Genomic DNA, 23,116 nt, shown 5'->3' with positions numbered 1-23,116 from the left:
ATAAAAATACGTACCCCATTGTTTTTACTATTAGGTATAACCAGTTCAGACCTAGGTAAATCCATAACCAAATTTAACAATTGTATGATTGGACTAGTACGTGTTTTTGAAATCAATTCAGATGCTATTTGTCATTGTTGTGGTTTCTCCAGAAATGTATATATCCATTGAACATTCATTCATAAATCCAGATGTTTAATTAATTACACTTGTTTTGATTTGTAGAACATGCTCAAATCATTGAAAATAAAAGTTATCATATACTTGCATGGTTAACTAACTATCGTTCGGCGGGGTTGTGTTAAAGAGATCACTGTTGAGAAGCACACATCTTGGGCAGATGTCTGCCTGACTGCTGAGAAGCAAACATCTTGGGCAGATGTCTACCTGGCTGTTGAGAAGCAAACATCTTGGGCAGATGTCTACCTGACTCTTGAGAGCCAACATCTTGGGCAGATGTCTACCTGACTGTTGAGAAGCAAACATCTTGGGCAGATGTCTACCTGGCTGTTGAGAAGCAAACATCTTGGGTAGATGGGTTGCTTGTTGAGAGCCAACACCTTGGGCAGATGTCAACCTGGCTGTTGAGAAGCCAACATCTTCGGCAGATGTCAACCTGACTGTTGAGAAGCAAATAGCTTTGGCAGATGTCTATAAAATTGCTGTTTTACCAGTCCTCGTGCAAACCTTAACATTTCATTGTTCAAAGATGCACTTATTGTGGGTCACCTGCATTCAGGCAGGGATATCAACCAGCAAAAGCACCAACTGGCAGTCTTATATATCACAGTGGGTAGAATAGGAAGGAGTCAGCTCCAGACTTTGATTCACTGTCAATCATTCTTGAATTTATGAATCATCTCAGATGGCGCTTATAGGTAGGCCGTTCGGGAGTAATGATTGTGAATAAGGCCCACTCCATACCTGGATTTGCCACCATATAGATATTTACTAGCAATATGGTTAGCACAACCACTAAGATCAAAAGTACATACCGTAAAGGATCTATGCTTATCTTCAGGATAATGACAGATGACCAGAGCAGGATCAGTAAGTTTTTCAGGCTTCTTGACGGGTCTCTTGACAGGACATGTTCCAGAGCAGCTCTGTGCAGCCGACATAACACATTGAATTACTATTTTCATTCATGAAACACATTTCTGGTCTGCAATTTTAGAAATTCCCCATGAACGAACAAAATAGAAGCCGGAAGGAGTCACGGCAATACAAAGGTAAAGGTCACATACAACAGCACTAATCTCATGTTGGACGCCCCTGGTTCAAAGATGAATATAAGGTTAGAGGTGGCACGTAGATGTCATAATTTGGCTCACATGAGATAGCAATAGTGGCGCAAGTGAGGGATATTTATATAAAAAAAAATGGAAAATGTGATTTATTTTCATTAAACTTTAATACTGACACGATGGGGGCTATATATATATATATATATATATATATATATATATACAACGTAGCCTCATCACCATAGCAACCAATGTACCAGCTGACTAGACCATTTACAAATATAGGCCAAAGGAGGGACACTTGAGGTATGGTGTTAATAACACATGTGTTTATACTTTTGAAGTGATTATATGTCGTTTTATTGATTTAGAATATTAATAAATACGTATTACAGAGAGAAAACGCACATACGTCGTTTGTCAACCGCAGCACCGTCTATCAGCTGCAGCCCGGAACTCTTATTGCGACGAGCACTGGTTGCTAGGATACATATTTTCGCATGCGCAGATGATTTTACCAAGGTCCGTACAGCATGTACCGGAAGTTGGTTGTTGTGTGCGTTCGTCACATTGTTCCCCCAAGGTGATTGAGAATTTACACAGGAAGGGAGACATGTCGAACGCTTTATGGCAGACTCTGAGGAGGAATAAGACCCTCCGTTTTGGGGTGCCCATGTTGGTCAGTATGAATGGAGAGGCAGGAGGAAACCTTTCTAAGTTTAATGTCCGGATTATTGTGTACATAATACACAGATAAAGGGGGGAGCTGTGTGTAGCTGTTATTTGGGTAACGTTACACGGGTTCGGCTTGTTACACCCGCATGCCTGTCGCTCTTTAATCTGGGAATGGGCTCTTATATAAATGTAAACTGCTTTGGTTATAAAGTGTATTTTTATCTACGAGTCTCTTTTCATACACAACCCCCCCAAAAACACTAAAGAAATAATGGGTCAATCCCTGCCTGTTCAATGGGGAAACACACACACATACACACATCTATCTATCTATCTATCTATCTATTTCATACAGATTGTTTAGTAGCAAATAACCATACCATTTATTTATTACAAATATTAGTAGTAGTATTTTTATTATTATTATATACACACACACATCTATCCATACACACACCTCTCTGACAGATTGTTTAGTAGCAAACAACCATACCATTTATTTATTACAAATATTAATATTTTTATTATTATACACACACACATCTATCTATCTATCTCAGACAGATTGTTTAGTAGCAAACAACCATACCATTTATTTATTACAAATATTGTTATTAACATCTCCCACATCTTCTGCATGTCAGAGCTGCAGTTATAAACAACAAAACCCATCTCCCACATCTTCTGCATGCCTTAATAATAAAAGTCACTATGACCTAGTTTGCTTATACTTTATCGCAATGATGTATGTGGATGACATCACACACACTGTTTTATATTCTACGAGTAGCTGTGCTGGTACAATAAATTCATTTATAACAAGCTGGAAGCCCGGGGGTAATGTCTGTCTGTTGTAACTGGAATAGAAGTAGGAAATGGTATAGTATTCTATATATTATCAGTAAAGCCTAATGACGATGTGTGAGGTCATCCAATTCAAAGGTGTTTCAGCATGGACATTTCATTGGTTGCTATATGAACACATTCCAGATATTCCAAAATAATTTTTTAATACATACCCCATGATAATTCCAAGCCCTGCTCTACAGTAATTATTGCAAGTGGAGCAATGTATGGCCAGATTATGTGGGCCACTCGGTTCCAAGGTCTATCATCATTGCTGTGTTCTAATTGTGTATACTAATAATTCAGAACATAGTTAACTGTTGGAATATGTCTCTGTGGTTGTAGAGAGTAGCCTCTGGGCTAATAATTTTGTTTGGAGGCTTCACAAAACTCTTTTTAAACTTTCTAACGTTGCCTTCTCTTCTCTTAGCTGCTTATCGTTGGCGGCTCGTTTGGCCTCCGGGAATTTACACAGATCCGCTACGATGCTCAAAATTTAAAAAGAAGGGTAAGTTATTTGCTTACTTTCTAACAGAAATGTTATATTTTTCTGCTTTCAGTATGTTGAAAAATATGGCATTATGTCATAAATGGTACCTTTTAATACTTAGACAAGGAAGGTGTATTACTTACCCTTTATAAATCCTCCTTACAGCCTCTAACGCTTGCCCTTGTGTCGTCCCAGCTAGCCTGTCTCTACAAATGTGGTCCTAATACTTATTTGCAAGTCTTTCGTTCCTTTCTGTCCCAATCTTTGCTGGTGTTTGACATGCTGAATTTTCCTATCCCTCAACCTGGTTGCCAATGTCCACGTCAGGGCCGGTTTCTGAGGATCCACGTGAGCCTTGAGGCTATCCCTTGGGTAGAGAACTCTGTGGGGGTGTCTGATCTCCTGATGTGACAGGGGTATCCTGACAGTTGGCTACTAAAATGATTCCCGTCTCCCCATAGAGTTCAATTATAAAATGTCTCGAAGATTAGCAGTCTGATTAAAAAATATTAGGCAGATATATTTTAAATGGATTTATTTATTCAAATGTAAAGTGGGTTTTTCGTATCGTGCCCACATAAGGGCATTTTACTGAAGCCACCCAGGTCACAGCTGTGCTTCGGCAATGTACGTTCCCCGCATTATCCAAATCATCCAGACGGTGGCGCTGCGTCACCGCTCATTGTGTTCAGACACACGCGTTGTGTGTTGAAGAAAACCAGCAGTTGTCCCGGACGAGGCAGAGTCCTCATTACCGTTGCCTTAAACATTATCACGGCTATTTAGCGTTGAGCCAAATGTTACCAACGAGAGCCAATATCCAGTTTAAATATGTCGTAAGTTAAAAAAAGTGGGCTCAACAGGCAATCAATACACGTTATTATTAGTTCTTTAAACAATATAAATCACACAGCTCTAGGCTGTCTTGGCCACGACGTATTTTGAGCGTCATGGGAGTGAAAAGAATTTTTGGGGTGTTTTAATAAACTGGTTTCCTTTCTCGTTTTACCTTGAGTTGTGTGTTTGAGTTGTTACTCCCCTCTTTTTTACTGTGTATCCTGCAGCGTTAGTTTGTATACGGCTTATAGATGCTACAGTGACTCCTGCTTCCGTAATATCTTTAAATATTGATATTAATAGGGGAGTAACATACAGTATTGAGCAAAGTTGATTGTACTCCTGGGGCAGTGACTGCTATCGTACAATTAAAGAATGGAGGGTAAAACGGAGAGTTTGGGAGTATGTGGTTGGGGAGAGTAGGATAAAAGGAAGAAATGAATACCCACAGAAGACCTGGTGGCATAGCTCAGAAGTGGCACTCTTTCCTCTCCATTGTCCCCCTCTCCTCCCCAGTGTCCCCCTCTCCTCCCCAGTGTCCCCCTCACCCAAAAACGTTAGCGATCACATAAAAGTCTTCATAAAGCCCTAGCCATGCTACTAAAAGTGTCCCTGTTGGCCCATTAGAGATGGTGCTGGGTATGTGCCATTGCTTGCCGCCGGTCGTCAGAAGGTTGCAGCCAGGTAGTAAGTGAGCAGCATCCCTATGTGACGCACCGCTGGCTTATCTCCGAGACAGGTCAGCGAAGCAAACCCAGTTCACCGCACTGATCCCTAAAAAGAAATGTGCAATTCCTGCCCCAAGGTAGATTTGTGGAGAATTCTCATTCCTGGAGCTTCTCTATAAACGATTCTGCAGAATCCCGAGCATCGTACAATCTGGCGTTTCACTACAACAAATTATCATTCCGTGTTTAATCATGTCACAGCAAACACACGGGACTGAATCAAGATATAATCATTTCAAACAGCCAACGTGATCGGTGAAGGCGAAAGGTGTTTTTTTTTCTCCGCCAGCAGTTCCGGTGTCATCGCAAGCAGATGTGTGTTTGGTATGATTAAACAGCTTTCATGCTGAAAACTCAGGTCAAGGGGCATTTTTACCAGTAACGGAACATAACGGTCTTCCGGCGTATTATACTCGGTGCAAACAAACAGCGTGGATGTTTAAAAAAATAATGATAATTATATTTATGATAATTCTAGAATTTTAAGTTCCAAAAATATATATATATATAAATATAATTCTATAAATATAATATATATATATATATATATATATATATATATATATATATATATATATATATATATATATATATATATATATATATATATATATATATATATATATATATATATATATATATATATGATACAGCCCCGTGTGTTTTGGATGCTAGGTGCAGCCTCTTGCATGGTAAGGACGCAGAAAACTTCTGATACCCGAGGCTGCTCTTCATCTCCGCTCGTTTATTGCTTAGCCCCGCCAGATAGCATTCCCAGGTCCCTGAGAACAGATCCAAAGTCTCCGAATCTGGAATGATTTGCAGCCTAAAAATAATCCCCCCCCCCAGAGAACGCAGACCCCTGAAAAAGGCAACGCAGGTGAAATCATTTTTTGTGCTGTTTCGTCATAAAATGAATCTCACAAAATGACTTTTTTTTTTTTCTTCCCCTGATGGATGCGTTCTTCTTTGATTGCAAAGGCGCCGCTTTGCCTAACTTTGATCTTTAACTGCCCTCGCTTGTCCTGCCCAGTGGCCACATGTTTGCCCCGACCCAAAACCCCCTTCTTCATTCCAGGTTCATTCCCCAGTGTACAGCGCCATGGAATTTGATGGCGCTATATAAAACATGACATAATAATAAAATAATGCAGAAGAAGCAAAGCACCCATTTGCTTGGTGGGTCTGAGGTTAGCACGCCAGGCAATTTTGTATGTTTTGCTCTGATTATCCCAAAAACATAATGTCTGCGTGAGCATTTAATGAAAAAAAAAAGATACATGTCGTAGAATGTGAAAAAGCTCCGCTTCTACCTTGGCTGAAATATATAAACCGGGCCATCTGCTTTTCTGTTCCTGTGTATTCTTCATGCAAGGAAGGATATATCCTGATGACACTTTATCCTCATCCTATTTATTTGAATAATATAAATACACGTGGGCTTAAAATATAATGCGTGTGCACTATGGAGGATGTCACGGAAAATGAGGACGGAGCCCAGGGATATTCAAATGCCTTTAACCCGTTCTTTCTTCTTAAATCCCACCGCGGAGGTGGCCACGTCCTGGCTATACTCGGTGCTAGCTGAAGGGACGTTCTAAAGCATCTCTAAAACTACAGCTCGTAAGATCCTCACAGGCTTCCGTCCGGGTTCCGCGGCGCTGCCTGTTCTTGGCCGGTCTCCAGCCGTTGTGGAACTCCAGCCGCCATGATGGTTGGCCATTGTCCCTCTACTTATGGAAATAGAGCTCTCGCTATGTTCTGGAAGCCTTTCTAGAGTACTGGCTGTTGGGATCCTCTAGATCTCTAGACGTCACAGCATTTGGACGTTTGATGAAACCCAAAAAGTATGGAAAAAACCCATAATTGCCTCACAGTTGGCGCTTTGTTCTGCATATAAACTGTCCAAACTGAGCGGAAGAGCCCAAGTAAATAAAAGGTTCTGAAGGAAAATAACTATTCGCTTTTACAGGTTTTTCATCCACTAAAATCTTGCCTCTGAGCAGAAGCTTCAAGATTTTCCCAACAACTATCGGTGCAGCTAATGAACATCTGGCAGGGGAAATTTCTTTCGTTCTTTTTGCTAATTGCGTAAATATTTAGCTTCACGCTTTTGAGTGGTTCCCAGTTGTGCAACCCAACATTAATGGTATGTTTCTTCGTTTCCCCGAGCCTTTACCTTTTTCTCGCGTTTCTATACACTCGGGTATCACCCGCTCGGCAGGCTGTTGAGTTATGCGTTATACGAGGGTGCTTATAATGTGCCTATACCATATACAGGGAGAACAGGCAACCACAATACAAGAGCGAGGGTGGAAAGGGTAACTTGCAGGGGCCGATTCGGTATAAGGTCACGTGTCTCGGCTAAAGCACCTCTTTTATAGAGTTCCATAGGAGTCGTATAGAAGGGGCTCGGCGTATAAATACCGTTCTATGCCTCTCATACATGTCCACCCATTTTATTTAATGCAAAACCATTGCAAATGCCACAAAGAGGGGGTGCCCTTAAATATTAGCACCTTGAGGCATCTGGGATGAGAAGCAGCAGGTTTCTAAGAGGTGATATAGAGCTCTCCGTGGCACGGAGAAAAGAATTCTGGCAAACGGTGTAGGAAGCCAGAAAGGATGAGAAAGACGTGGGTTTTGGTGGAGAACATTTAGAAGATGAGCCCCAACAACTCAGTCCCTACCTGGATGCTGTCTCAGGTAAGGGCATGAAATAGGTGGGTAGGTAAGACAGGTGAGAGCATCATCGTAACCTCTTCTATGGGAGTGATATTACCCCTTAAGGTTGATGGTTTCTTCGTAACGTTCTTAACCCCTTAAGATATGTAGGAATATTAAGTTGCTGGTCGGTTTAGGGCGAGTGAGAAGAAGACCTCAGACCAGGAATCTGATAATTAACGCGATAATAGTTCATTTAGACACAGATGTAAGCTATAGGTTGTTTTGCATCTGAAGAAGTGACCACAGGGGTCTCAAAAAAAACTTACATACCTTTACAAAAGGCTGCATAAATACGTTGCTATGGAAACAAAAACTGCTAATTTTCCTGGTACACTTGAACGCCGTTCTTCAAGCTATGAAGTTATGATGGGTCACAAGACACCGTTGTGTGGGTGATCTCTAGGTGGACACATGTTTACTTTGAATTTACATATTTCCCAAAATCATATATGTATGTGTGTATATATATATATATATATATATATATATATATATATATAGATACATATATATTCATTGTTAGTTCGTTTGAGCAGGGGCCCACCTTTTGTTTGTGGAAGTCCTGTTGTACATTGCTGAGATATATGATGGCGCAATATAGATGAATGATGGTGTGAATGTGTGTGTGTGTAATTGGCATTGTCTGGGTTATGTATACAAATATATATATATATATATATATATATATATATATATATATATATATATATATATATATATATATATAGATAGATATAACTTCTATATAGACATTGCCCTGCTGGCACATGAATAAGAATCCCTCTGTTACTGTTTTTGTATCAAAATTGTCATTATTTACTAACGCTGAGAGAGTTACATTGTTTACGTTACCCTGTATCTGTTCTAAAGGAATGTTTCTTTTTTGGGTTAGAAAACAAACTTATTCCCCATAGCTGTTTTTTTTTTAATTTAAACTGAGATAGAGGGCTGAGAAAAAGTAAGGCTGCCACTTTTTAATGTAAAAAAAAAAATGTACTTTGCATTGAATCCAATAATTGCTGCTTGCTTTTTACGCCAGATATTTCTATTCCTATTTAAATATAAAAGTATGGTATAATTGGGAATATAATATGAAGCGTGTGCTTACAGAACGATCAGTGCAGCTGCCCAAATGTAACTTTGTAAATATTAACTCTAATATTTTTTTTATTTTTTTCATTTCTTAAATTAGATCGACCCGTCCTTGGAAAAAATAGTCAGCAAGAAAAACATTACCCTGGAATCGGAGTTTGAGGTAAAGGGACCTTGGCTCGCAAAGTATAGGTTTTTCTCTTGCAGCCTTTCATTGCGCGGCGGGAGGATGGTTGGGAGTGTCGCAGTCTCACTAAATATAGACGTAAAATACCCATGCGCGCTTGGTCTGCCACCTTCCGTCCGTACAAACCTGTCATTGTGTGGCTGCCTTTTCTTAGCACATCTGGTGTGTGATATACGGTTGGAACGGAAAAGACCACCCGTATTCACTGAAGAATGTTCAAGGCGTAATAACCCCTTTCGCTTCGAAGGCATGGCTGTAAATGGCTCCTAAAGTGTTAATTTGGCAAGCCCAAGCCCCCTCTATGCTCTACCTGCTTTATAAGCGTTTAATGCGACTTGAACATTCTCTCCGCGTTTGTATCCCCGAGCTTATGCAAGTATACATGACGCTTACATTTTGAACCCGCCACGCATTCGGTTTTTATTTCGCGTGGCTGCTCTCGCCGATGCCAAAACAGTCATATACATTTTGGCTGTATTTTCCTTCAACTCTCTAGCCTAGCTTTGTTTCAGAATAACATCAATTATATATCATTTCATTTTCTCTTTTATACTGTATATATATAGTCTCTCTCTCTCTCTATCTATATATCTATATGCCATCGGACGGCCACTTACAAGGTTAAAGCGGGCTGCCTGTGATCATCCCTATAGGATAAAGTAGGGACTCCTCTCATTGGTTGCCCTATATCATAAAATAGCATGGCAGGGGTTAACCATGTATCTCATTGGTTGCCATTCCCCATGGGTTTAATACAACGAGAGTAGGCTCTTCTGCCATTGGTCACATACCCACCCCAAGGTATGCGTTGTCCCGCCCCCTGATATTCTTTCCTTGTTTTGATTGATTGATGAATCAGAAATAGATTTAGACCGGGTCAAAAGCCTGTTTTCTTCCCTAATGTAGTGTGCTCGTTATTAACCCCTTAACCACGTCTTGATTGCAGAGCGCTATGCTATTAGTTTGCTACAGCCGCAGAGAGAGCAGCACCCTGGAGAAGGGATACCCAGTGATGGGTTAACCCTTGCACCCATGAAATAAAACCATGTATTGTAAAAATCCAGTTCCTATGGCAACAACCTGTCACTGTCTGCTTTCGTGTCACGTGACAAGCATTCCCTAAAGAACTACAAATAGGGCAGAATTTTTCATTATTAAAGAAGTGTTTCTAGGAAGGTTTCCGAAATGCAGCCGTGCCAGGAAAAAGAGGTTTGTAATACGGCATTTGATCGCGAAGGCGTTTTCAACTTTTATTCAACTTTCCCCCCAAGGACGATTCACGCGAGGGGGGGTGTTATTCATGGCAAAAATCTACTATTAAGCGAATTATGTTTTTATGGTTTTATTGCAGGCATGAAACGATATAAATATTCAAATGGCTATGCATATTTGATTTGAAACTTGCATGAGTTTTTCTAAAACACCGAAGCTGTGCATACATATAAAACACAAGAAAACCATTAGCCTTTAGCGTCCTCGCGAATGGAACCAAGGGTTACGTGGGAAACGCTGTGTTATTAGCTGCCGTCCGCACGAAATCCATTTAGAACTTTTAGAATGAATAAAGTTCTTAGTTTCCGCTGTCATGTGCCTGCGCTCTGTGCCAAGGGGATGATTTATAGTCCACTTCGTCACAGTCTAGTAACAGCGCTTAACCCAGCCCTCCCTTACCCCTCTCCTCGCCCCTCCAAAAATGAATCCCCTGTCGCCGCGCCTGTCCGCTCGCATCGCTTGCTGTTGTCGGCTGCCAGGACTCTTGCTAGAAGCTCATATTAGATCTTATTCAACCAGAGAAGCTCCGCGGTGCCCTTAGCCCAGCCATCCTCGGCTGCCACAACCGCTCTGTTACACACCTTTCCCGTCAAGTGGCGGCGCGCAGCCCTGTCCTCTTTAACAAATATCAGATCTCTAAAGTGCCATTATTCAAAGAAAAAGTACCGTGTAGATATTTGCCACAAAGTTGTCACTTTAAAGGGACGCTCCAGCCATTAAATGCACTTTAATGCGGATGAGAGTTGCGCGGCCCCTTTAAATGCTTGTGGAGTAACCCCCACATATGCGTTTGCACCAACCCCCAGCTATTTTCTGCCTCGGAGAACCCCCGCCGGCGGTGATCTGTTCAGATCTCCATGGTAAGAGGTCCCATTGATTTCCCATTGAAGCAGCCAATCAGTGGTCAGCCAGTGGCCTAATATGCGTTCCTTTTCATTGGGGCTCTCGGGTACGTTAAACTTGCCCCTTTAGCTTTAACGCCATGGGATACGCTCATTAGTAAGAATTTCACGTGAAAACTAGAAGAACCTCAACGCATTCTTTCACGACAAAATATTTTACTTAATAATTATAGGAAGCTTTTAAACGCCAGTTTGCCTTTTGACTTTTCATTAAAGCTAGTGCGCCATTATCATCCCCGTAGGACCAACTAGTTAGCGGTTTAGCGTTCCCATTAATTGCCATTCTGGCTTATTCCCTTAAAACAGAATTAAAAATACTAAGTCAAATTGATGAGCCGAGTGACAATTCTCAGTTTGAATAGCGTGCGAGCCAAGTGCCATATTGATAGTTCAGAGAATAGACTTTGAAGAGCGCTGTAGGTAAACATGTTGGCTGATTCAGCCCGCCGCTTGCCTACCGAGTTTGAGTTCTGTACCCGGATCCTGGCAGCCGACGTCAACATTAAATCGTCAGCCGGCAGCAACATTGGATGTTAAGTTTGGCACCATCTTTTGTTTTTTACTTTGGTTCACGAGTTCAAGCAGAAACAAAAACATGCCACTGATTATTCGCAGAAGAGTTTGTTCTAAATATACTAAATAGAACGTGTAAATATAAGACAGACTTCGAGCACATCTACGCCATAGCTGTGTGAAAGAAGAGCGTTGCTCAGCAGTAGCCCACACGTGTATTCATTCCGTTGAGGTCTACAATCGCTTTCGTTGTAACTTTGTTTGTGGGTAGATGGCAGACCATTCTCTATCGTGTTTTTGCCCTACTTCCTGTGACCCCCAAAAAAGGTTTGCCAGCTTTTTAGCAATTCCACCTTTAGTCCTGGGTGATATTTTCATTGGGAGAACACAGAGAAAGCTAAGCTTTCAGGACTGCAAAGGTCTCTTTGTTTTTTGGATGGAAACCATCGCGTGTCCAATGCAGAATATGGTTTTTCGATAAGCGATGCCCGTAGGGACTTCTAAATGTAGGCAAAGGTGTCTAAGGTAAAGGTTGACACATTTGGTTTATATCCAGTAGCCCGTTTATTATTAACATGCTTACACACACTAACACACATACTGACATACTTACACATGCCTACCACCACACACCCTAACACAGTTACATACTTACGACGATAACACACATACACAGTAACATGTCACACTTTTTTGTACCTCTACCTTTGTTAGCTCAGGACGGCTCTTTTGCTGGCATGTAATTAACCCCTTAATGACAAAGCCCGTACATGTACGGGCTCAAAATGCATTGTTTTCAATGGGTTTAGGGACCGCCCATTGTCCTTAAGGGGTTAATTGACGGCGGCCTATTGGTGTTCCTCCTCAGTCCAGTAAGAGTCTTTTGTAACCCGGATATTTTGTCGCGTGTGATACTATTTTCATGTCACAGAGAGACCCGGCGCTTGACGCCTTAAGCATGTTTAAAGACCCTCTGCGCCCATGAAAACAAAGCATCGTTTCTGCTAAAAGCGCCAAGTACCTACATGCCCGCGTGTCAGATGTTAGGTTAAAGCAGTAATGACGCGCGTACACCGAAGGCATTCACACGCGGAGAGATCGCGCCGTTTTTAAATACCATCGTTTACGGTCAAATAGATCTCGTTAAAGGGCACTGCGATCCTTAAGACATTTGAAATCTTCACGGCTGAAGAAACTAATGCCCGTAGTTAGAATCTTTGTCCCGATCTATAATTTGAGATATCCTGCTATTATCTAAGCGTCTGCAACGCTGAATTCCACCCTCGCTCGCATCTGGTCTCAATCTGTATTTCTTTAAACCTTGTAATCTCCTGTTTATAATAGTATGTGCCGGCTCGCTATGTGTTTGTTACCATATGTTTGAGCGTAGTCTAATCACAGAATCTGCACGTGACGTAGGGAGGAATGGAACAAAGTCTCTCTTTATTCTCTGCGTTCACACTTAAAGTGATGCTATAAGCGACAGCTGTTCTGCAAAATACATACATTGCTTCTATTAACCCCTTAAGGACAATGGGCGGCCCCAAAGCCCATTGAAAACCATGCATTTTGAGCCCGTACATGTACGGGCTTTGTCATTAAGGGGTTAAAAAGCATTTTGTAACAGTGGACACGTATGTGGACACTCATGCCTCTGCGTCAGTATCAGCAGTATCTACTTAACTAATGCATATAACAATTATCTATGTCTGCCAGCCACCTTCCCTCCGTTCTAAAATATGCTTTGGTCAATGGTCCATCGGCACCATGCCACCTCCGTCCTTTCATCATCTAGACTTTAGACTGTCTGCTGCTTTGGAACAAGATGGGCACATTTCTGGTTCTCGAAAAAAGACACAAGTCTTGAGTATCTGTTTGTGGCCAAGTTAATGTTTTGCTAGGATTTAGGGTAATTTAAGTATGTGACCTTGTCCAGGTGGACACAGAATACTAGACACCGTACATCGAGCATAATTTCAGAGAATATGTCATTAGGTCCTTAAGCTGGGCATTCCCAGTCCTATCTGCACAAAAGACTTTGACAGAAAGTTAAAAATGTTCTTGGAGGAACATTGGGGCAACTTAGTCTCAAAGTTTAGAACGTGGATGAGTAATGGAGGACGGTATTTTCAGTAATTAATACAAAGACCCCTCCAGCTGTGCTTACCAGATTCCATGCTGACGGTGACAAGCTTCTACCATGTTTAGCTGGACTGTGCATGTCCATGCTCTCACACATAAGTACACATTCATGCTCACACACACACACACACACACACAGACAAGTAGACATCCATGCACACACCCATACTTACACACACACACAAAGTACTCATCTATGCTCTCACACATATGCACAAGTACACATCCCTGCTGTCACGCACAAGTACACATCCCTGCTGTCACGCACAAGTACACATCCCTGCTGTCACGCACAAGTACACACCCATGCTCTCACGCACAAGTACACACCCATGCTCACACGCACAAGTACACATCCATGCTCTCACGCACAAGTAGACACCCATGCTCACACGCACAAGTACACATCCATGCTCACACGCGCACAAGTACACATCCATGCTCACATATACACACGTACACATTCATGCTTGCTTACATACATTGGTGCGGTCCAGTTTGGAAGGGCCCTTTCTAAATAATTTTGAACCGGTACGAGGAGGCAGGAAGAAGGGGTCGCAGCTGTGACATTGCCGGTGCCTCTAGGGGCCCAGTGCGACCCCTTCTTCCTGTCTCCTCGTACCGGTTCAAAATTATTTAGAAAGACCCCTGTAGTTACGCCAGTGCTAGTGGTACTACAGCTTAAATTATTTTGAATATCCTTTATGGGCAGAATGAATACTCCAGCTGTTCTGCCAGTGATAGATTGTTAAGGTGATTGGGCAGTGCGTTGCTGACACTTCAGAAAGATCTGCTTTTAGCCGAGATAATTGATTACTTTATCTCCTTTCTTCTTTTTTTTCCTTCTGTTTTCACTGTCATGAGCAGTCGTCTCACTCCTGTGTAATGCAGTCTTCCTTTCAAGGAGGAAAATGATTAAGTAGCATTTAAAGACAGACTGGCTTTCCTTTCATCCTAAAATTTGGAAACGTTGATCAGAGCGGAGGGCTGAACGGTCGTTCATAAGATGTGACGGCTATGAATTTAGAAGAATGACTGTTGGATTGCTTGAGTCTGAAAAGAAGAGATACATATATAAAAAAAATATATATTAATGTATCACCGAGTGAAATTTCAGTGATGTTTTAGCCACAAAGAAGTAAAAGATTGTAGAGCGAAATACACTCAAGACACAAAATTCCAAGATTGCAGATATCGGTGTCTACGATTGACCAGCAAATGCTTTATTTAAGCTTTAGTTCCCAGTGTAGACCGTACAAACCCACCCTTAGAACGTCATATTAAATGATCAGTTAAGTCCCTTCTTTAAGGGCATCTTACTTTGTCCTAATGTCATTAAGGGGTGAACTGATGAGTACGCTGGGCGTATCAAAAATCATAGCACACGTTCTAAGATTACCAAAACCAGAAGAGATACGGTGGTCACGAGCTTCAGCTGCCGAGATCTGAAGCTTGAGTAATCTTACGGCGTATGACAGCATACAAGGATAAACTGATTAGAAAAAGAAGATTGCACGTTACGGTTTAGTTATAAAGATAAACAACGGCTTCGGTTAAATGAATAATGCGGTTTCAAGACCGGCGTGAGAAGACCAGCCATTGACACTAAGAAGACCCGTCAGTGCCTGAAGCAACCAGGAAGCTTTCAGTTTCAATGTTATCTTCCCGAAAATAGCAGCGTTCAGATTCCGGCAGTGTGTGTGCCGACACGCAGACATTAAATAAACTCTGGCACATGTTGAATATAGGACTGTCTATACCCCTATTACATTTCAATTGAAGGTCCTTAGTGGCCTTTAATGAAGTGTTTGCTTCACTGATCCTGTCTCTGCAATCCCCCCAAAAAACGCTTTGGGTCTAAAATGTTATTTAGCCCCGTTTAGATTGTGAGATCATGAGCGGGGACCCTCATAAGCCCACCGGGAACTCAGAAACTACAGGAGGCGGTTAACACATACATAACATATTTATGAACAGACACAACAGGAGTTGAGGACCATGCCTGGGAGCAGCCATCTAGCCTTATGGTACTTTCGTAGACAGTTCCCGGTAAGATTGGTGGGCTTATAAGGTATAAAGATCGTTGGCACTTAATGAATAAGTCATAATACTGCTAATGCTTCTGAGTCGCTTGAGGAACCGGAAGTATAACGAAAGAAGACTAAACCCGATTGAGCTGTGGACCACTCAATGTGAAGGAGAAGCTCACCCTGAGTTGATAAGATGCCCAGATACTTTATCTAGAAATGGTAGTCCAGATCTGAAGCCGGACACCCGCTGGCTCCCCTTATTGTGTTAAACTTTGTGTCGTAGGACTCGCCTGACATTGTTTCACTCTGGCATTCCTAGCACACAGATGTACTCTTCGGAGACGCCATTTGTCTCAGCCATCATCGCTCTTTCGATCAGCCGCCGTATAACTAATGAAGATGGTTTGTTCCCGGGCCGAGGACATGTAAAACAGATTGTAACCGGTGTACTGTTTGTCACCTAAGGCACGAGACAAAGTGGCACATTTATACTTGTTTTAAGAAGCGCTGCGGGGCTCAGGAGCCTCCCTTTGTCCTCGGAGCGCGGATGGTGCGAGAAATAGTTCCGAATAAGAAGTAGCGTGTGATAGGATGCTAATGAGCGTACATTGTTTGCATTGTTAATGTGAATGTTGTTAATTTGGGGCTGTTACCAAAGCCATTACCAGCTTGCAAACTATTAATAGCCGGGAAATTCATTTCATTCATTCGATGTTCAATTATTTATTTCTTTTTTTTTTACACACAAAGCTTTAATGCATTGCTTTTTAACCCCTTTTTTGTTTAAATAAAATCCTGATATTAATGACATATTTAAAAAAGCAAAGTATCCATGCAGGGACAGCACATTACTTAGAAAAATTAAATCAAGTTTATTATTATTATTATTTTTTTTGCAGCAGCAAATTAGTGGATTAGTGAAAATTATTTCTCTTGATTAAGTGTAAATGGGCTTAAAGTGACCCAGAGACCCCGGGAAGCAGAGCTTTTACCCGGAGACTCTGAGCCAAACCTATTAAGTTCGCACTATGCGTACACTACGGTTCAAAAGTTTGGGGTCACTTAGAAATGCCCTTGTTTTTGGAAGAAAAAAAGCACATTTTGTCCATTACAATAACTTGAATTGGATCCGAAATCCAGCGGAGACGGTGTTAATGCACAGAGGCCCTTTATCACTCCCATCGCTCCTGTTTTCCAATGGCACATTGTGTTTGCTAGTCCAAGTTTAAAAGGTTTGACCGCTAGAAACCCTTTTACAATCATGCTACAGCTAGAAATGTCCTAGCGACTCCAAACTTAAACTTCCAACTTCTTTCGGGTATAAATAGGTATTATTACGATAAATTCTACCCGCCGTGAGCCTGTAAACGTTGTTTGGCCAAATAATAATACGTTTACTGGTGACCCGCTATGGTGCCATTCCGGAGGGCCATATTATAAGCTTTATACACTGTGGATTATGGCGTTTTATTCTTAGGTTTTTGGACTATGATTGCCACTGCATCACAAAGAACTCTAAAGCATGTGCCTTTTACTCTTACATGTGCAGAATGTCCGCGCGCATCCGTCTACACTGTTATACTGTCATTAGGCGCTGCATTCTAGTTTTAATAATCATTTTTAGGCTCTTAACTTGCTGGCTATAGTCCATTAGAGCCGATGAAATGTTGGAATGAAGGGCCTTTTAATAATAATTCCTCGGCTATTATTATGTCGTCGAGTAAGAATAAGCTAAGCGCTGTCAGGCTCTCTTCTGACAGTAAATGCAAAATTTTCAGAACTTTTCTTCTTTTTTTTTTTGTGAAGTTCTACCGACAAATGTTCATTTTTCTCTCAACGTATCCTTGGGTTTTTTTCTTTTTCTAAAGATTTTTGAGCATCACCTCGGGGGCAGCATAACACCGCATTAATATATTTTCACCGTAACGCCGTTGCCGCATTTCCATTTTATTCTTGCAACGCACGCCTGAATTTCCAGGTTTATGTAAAATAGGTTTATGCTGCGCTCTAAGATAAGATAAAGCATCACCTTTTATATTGGCGCCAACAACATCTCTTTTTTCTTCTTGTCACTTCGGATAAGTCGGGACCAAAGCTAGATGCCCTTTGAATAAAATTAAAAACCCTGGTTTTGAAGGAAGCGCTAGAAGAATAAGGTCTCTAAAATATATACGTTGAGTACAAGATGGTTGAGGAACATAAAGAATTCATCATTTTGAATCCTTAATTCTTGCTTGTCCATTTCTTCCAACCATCCTTTCTAAGAATTTGTGGGGCCGTAGATGGACCACTTTCTTGGACTAGTCTTGAAATGCGCTACGTAAACATGGCGCTCGTGTTACTCTTTCATATTGGATTTAATGGCAGATAAGAACCATTCAACCCATCAAGGCCTTAATCAGTTGTTGGTCTCGTCTTAAATTCAGGAGCCGTAGATCTATCCCATGCACGTTTAAGTTCCCTCACTGTATTGACCTCTCCTACTTCTGCTGGGAGCCTTTTCCACTTATCCGTCACCCTCTAAGTAAAGTAAAACGTCCTTACGTTACATGTAAACCTGTTATGCGCATATTGAGTCCAACCACCGTACAAACACTGGCTTTAAGTGGCATCTTCATAAGGAAATCACCCTTAGTCATCAAATGGTGAACCTCAATGTCTCCTAACATTCTTAGCATTTAAATATGATCCACAGAGAAGATGTTGAGTGGGTTAATCATTCTTTTCTCCACTTAAATCTTGAGCAGCCATTAATGACGAGGATCACCTTGTAGAGTAGCGCAAACGAATCCATTGAATTACTGATTAGGGCTATGAACTCCTTTCTTGTGTGGTCTTCACAAGTTCTAGCTGTCTGTTTTCCCTGAACTTTAGATCACGATTAATGTTAATTCCTGGCTGATCTCCTAGTAAACAAAGACATTGACAAAGACATACAGAAGAGCTTCAAAAATCATGACGTATGGGTCATACCATTTAGCTTTACCGGTCAGAGGAAGAATTAGATAGACCAGGTGTATTGGTATATCCATGCAGGCTTCCCACTCATGGGTCTTCAAAGTGTAACACAAAGGGTAAGCGTTCATGTCTGGTACATCCGTAGCTTTGCCGGAGTAGCCCCCCAGCATCGATTTTTGCATTTTTCTTCTGTTCTTCAGATTTCTGCATGTTAATGTAACATAGCACCGTTTGGCCCCGAGTCACAGGACTCTGCGTTGTTTCCATGAAGACGCGCAAGCTGGAACTCACATCTTGGCATTGTGCACACATAGATGGCCTTGCTGAATAGCTACAAAAAAAATAAAGCCCTGCGTAAAACGCCCTATGATGTTACATACTATAAGACGAAATAAGGAATCTTTTCCGCTCCTCTGCGGTCATTTCATTTAGGTTATTTTCCCCAAAACATTCACGGCCGCTGCATCTTCTACGTCGCAGGACCTGTAGAGCTCCGGATTACAAGGAAAATCAACGTACAGATTTCAGGATGGAAAACAACATCTTTAACAGGCGCGTGGATAATTAAGAGAGCATTTCCAGTGAATTAGGTTGTAATTATGGCAGTGTGCATTATGTTTAATTGTTAATCCCCTTAAGGACAGTAAGGGCAATTATGATCTATGGCAGTATATGGGCCTGGCGTGAAATATCCTATTATTCCACCTAGAAGTGCTGCCGGGCTATAATGCACTCGGTGCTCGACGCAGCAACAGTGTCTTTCAAATAATCGGACTCCAGTGCTTTTATTCCATGCAGATCAATACGTGCCTTCATTTATTTTTTTTATTTTTTTGTTAAAAATGTAAATATCAATCTCATTTTCTTCCATCCCTGCTTATAAATCCACTGAAGCAGGCAGCGCAGTCAAAAAAAACTTCTTTTGCATTCACGGCTCAATTTGCGGGTTTGTGATTTGAGCGCTTTCAAAGACGGCGGTGGTTCAAGGGGTTAACGCTGCGAAAGCTCAGCTTGCACAGTCCGGGAACCTTCTTCTTAAACGATAGCGTCGTATGCAATAAACCTTATATTGCGCCGCTCAGATAAAAAGAACTCCATTGAGTATTCACTGTTCTTATATTCTGTTCTTTTGACCCTTGCAGAAAATTAAAGACGTGAAATACGACGACTGGAAAAATATACGAGGCCCTCGCCCGTGGGAAGATTCAAAGCCCTTCCAAGATCAACAAAGAGAAGACCTCTCTAAAAACGCCTAGGCACGTCTTTCACTAAATTCAGAGAAAAGCTGGGGGCCAGAACCTCCAGCCATGGGAAACTACTGGTAATTGTCTTCTTCACGAGATCGACAGAGGAAGACATTATTCCTGAGGATTCTTTGATCCATACATTTTAATTTCACAGGCCACAGGTGATGTGTAGAGGCTCTCCACGATGATCACGCCTCAGCGGCCACAAATTTGTCGGTGGAGTTTTTCAGCCCAAGGAACCTCGTTGAAGCGTGAACGCCCGCCTGTGATTATATGCTTGTTTTCTGAGATATGTTCATGGTTCTTATTAAACGTTTTTATGCCATCCTTGAAACGGAAGCACCTTCTGAGTTTTGCTGTCGACGTTGCGCGCAGAATACTAAAGCCGTCACGTATGTCCAGCCGTGAAAGCTCTGGTGCACGGAACCCCTTCCAGATCGGAAAGCAGCGGATAACAATAGCCAGACGAGACAAATGTGGGAGAAATCGTTTTGTTTAATGAAAGACGTACTAATAATTACATAATGTTTTCTAAATTGTTATTGTTAAAGCCCGAACTTTTTTTTTTTCCCCACCGAAATAGGAAAGCCATAAATAATTGCGTCCTTTGCGTTTAACCCTTTAGAGGATGAAGGCTTCTTTTGCTTTTTGCACTTGAGGATGAGAGCCTTTCTCAGCGTTATTCAGTTGTTCTTCCAGCGGTTCTTTCTCATTTAAAGCACCCACCCAACACTGTTTGGACTCGTATAAATCACATGCCTTGCATTTACAGGAAAACATAAAAAGGTTTTTATGCTTTTACGTAAACTCCTCTAAAATGTTTACGTAAACTTTTCTAAAAAGCAACACGGGCCATTTCACAAAGGTCAATCTCAGCTTCCATAGGGTTCTCAACTAAAATATATACCCAAAACGGTCGCCAAGCAGAAAGTACAAGCTATAGGTGGTTTTAATAAATGAGTTCATGGTAATAGATGTAAAGATGTGGCTGCTACAGTTTCCATCTAAAGTTTGTTAAATGCGATTTAGTCCTTGGACTTGTAGTCTCAGTAACAACAAAATAAGGTTGTCTGGTGGCCACCTTATCCATATGCCAGTTGTCATGGGTTTTCCTGTTCTCCACTTGGGTTTAAGGCTCCCAGAAGAGCGATGGGTATGGCGGTGAATTCTGAGATGGAGAAGTCATCTGTCACTCGATTGTCCAACTTGCCACTAATCTTTTCTTATTGGCGTCTTTTTCCAGAGGCGATAATGTCCTTAGTGGTGATACCTTTCCACTGGCCAACAAAGTGATTGAACGGGATATAAAGTGACATAAGCATCGTGGCTTCAGATGTCTCTTCATTTGTAAATAAGAAAAAAACGCTCAAACTGACAAAAAAAAGCAGTAGCTGCAGGTAGATTTTAGGAATATACTTACTCCAAAAACCTGTAAGGTGTACTTTATAAAGATTTGCTGTTGAGAACTAGTTGACCACAACATTCCCCCCCCCCAGTAACTTAAAACGGCAGAATAAACCTAAGGAAAAAGCCTTTCTTTGTATTTCGTTTATTGCACCTTTTTTATTCTATTGTCAAGCAGAGAAGCAATCAGCGAGAGGAAAGAGATGGAAAAGAGCCGTATTCTGCTAAGCAGCGCTGATTGGAAGCTGTTCTTCGTGTGGCGCTTTCAGACGGGAACAAATTTAGCGTCCTGTCTTCACGGTGTGGGCTTGCGTCCTGGGGAGATCTAACTGTCGGCAGCGAATGTTTTTTCGGGAAGCCGGCCGGCATCCTTTATCGACGCTCGCCCAACACAAGGACGCCGTTTCACGCTGAAGACTTCCTGCCTCGAAGCGACATGTTAATATATTCCATCCTATTGTCCTGTGTTCAAACCCCCCCCCAAAAAAGGAAATTAGTATTTGTTAAGTAGAACAGAATTAAATCCTAGTTTTCTATCAGTCGACGACATTCATTGGTCAAAATTATTTAACCCCGGGAACGCCATCCGCCTCTTAGAACTTAGAACCCATCTGTCCGATATATATACGTCTATAATTGCTTCGTTACGGTTTCGAGCAGCTTGTCTTAACGCTTTACAAATGGTCGAGGAATGGTATGATATTTCAATGCCTCCGGTTTTAAATGCTTTTCGGTTGTTCGCTTGAATTTGGAAATGCGAAGAACTAGAAAACAGTCTTTTTTTTTTTCTTTTTTTATAGTTTTTTTTTCTCAACCGTCTGGTATAATGAAAACCGAACAGTAGCAAAGTTCCATCTTCTATGTGTTGGATGCAACCAGGCTCCGAGGGCCTCGTGCTCTCAACTATTCGTTAATTTGTGCCGTCTTGCTCAATTGCAAGACAGCACTGCCCCTTTAAAATGTGTCTCGCCATTTGCATAAATATGTAATTGGATTTTGTAAATACAATTTGCATTTAGAGTAGCCATGTAATTATCATGTACTACAGACGTTCTCATCGCTAGCTCATAAACGAGATTTGCTTGTGTTTTCCGTTTGCAATCTCGTATCCTCACACGTTGCAAACCTTGAAATTGCCAACGCTTATCCGTATGTTCATTATGCACTTGAACATTCACTAAAACTGCGAACAAAAATATTACAATCCTAACATGCTGTCGGTAGTGCATGGTGGGGGCGAAAACAGAGACATCGATGGCAGGAAACTATAGGTAGGGTATGGCCAAAACTAGAAGGTGGACAAGAACAGAGACAGTCCTGGTGGGAAACTATAGGTAGGGAATGGCCAAAACTCGAAGGCTGACGAAAATAGACACGTTGACGGCAGGAAACTATAGGTAGGGAATGGCCAACACTCAAAGGCTGACGAGAACAGAGACATTGATGGCAGAAAATGATGGGGGTTGTGCATGGCCAACACTTAAGGGTGGACGAGAACAGAGACAGTCCTGGTGGGAAACTATAGGTAGGGAATGACCAGCTCTCAAAGGCTGACGAGAACAGAGACATTGATGGCAGAAAACTCTCGGTAGTGCATGGCCAAAACGTAAGGGTGGAGGAGAACAGAGACAGTCCTGGTGGGAAACTATAGGTAGGCAATGGCCAAAACTCGAAGGCTGACGAATATAGACACGTTGACGGCAGGAAACTATAGGTAGGGAATGGCCAACCCTCAAAGGCTGACGAGAACAGAGACATTGATGGCAGAAAACTATGGGTAGGGTATGGCCAAAACTAGAAGGTGGACAAGAACAGAGAC

The 23,116-nt window shown here is 41.6% G+C and overlaps 1 protein-coding gene across 1 annotated transcript; it reads left to right on the top strand.

Moving 5' to 3' along the window:
- Window positions 1-1,766: 1,766 nt before the first annotated feature.
- Window positions 1,767-20,227, top strand: LOC128505328 (cytochrome c oxidase assembly protein COX16 homolog, mitochondrial). The gene is made up of 4 exons (XM_053475674.1): window positions 1,767-1,926; window positions 3,199-3,276; window positions 8,743-8,805; window positions 19,789-20,227. The coding sequence occupies exons 1-4, from the start codon at window positions 1,861-1,863 to the stop codon at window positions 19,900-19,902; spliced, it is 321 nt and encodes a 106-aa protein (XP_053331649.1). The 5' UTR covers window positions 1,767-1,860; the 3' UTR covers window positions 19,903-20,227.
- Window positions 20,228-23,116: the final 2,889 nt, after the last annotated feature.

Source organism: Spea bombifrons, chromosome 9 (assembly GCF_027358695.1).
Source record: "Spea bombifrons isolate aSpeBom1 chromosome 9, aSpeBom1.2.pri, whole genome shotgun sequence".
In the NCBI taxonomy this organism is placed as follows: Eukaryota; Metazoa; Chordata; class Amphibia; order Anura; family Pelobatidae; genus Spea; species Spea bombifrons.
This window is presented reverse-complemented; position numbering and strand designations above follow the sequence as displayed.

What these genes read in the sequence shown, in the direction of transcription:
- LOC128505328 (XM_053475674.1), top strand. Translation starts at nt 1,861, where the DNA reads ATGTCGAACGCTTTATGGCAGACTCTGAGGAGGAATAAGACCCTCCGT. An exon ending in GTTTTGGGGTGCCCATGTTG is followed by an intron (nt 1,927 to 3,198) that starts GTCAGTATGAAT and finishes CTCTTCTCTTAG; the next exon opens with CTGCTTATCGTTGGCGGCTC. An exon ending in CTCAAAATTTAAAAAGAAGG is followed by an intron (nt 3,277 to 8,742) that starts GTAAGTTATTTG and finishes TTCTTAAATTAG; the next exon opens with ATCGACCCGTCCTTGGAAAA.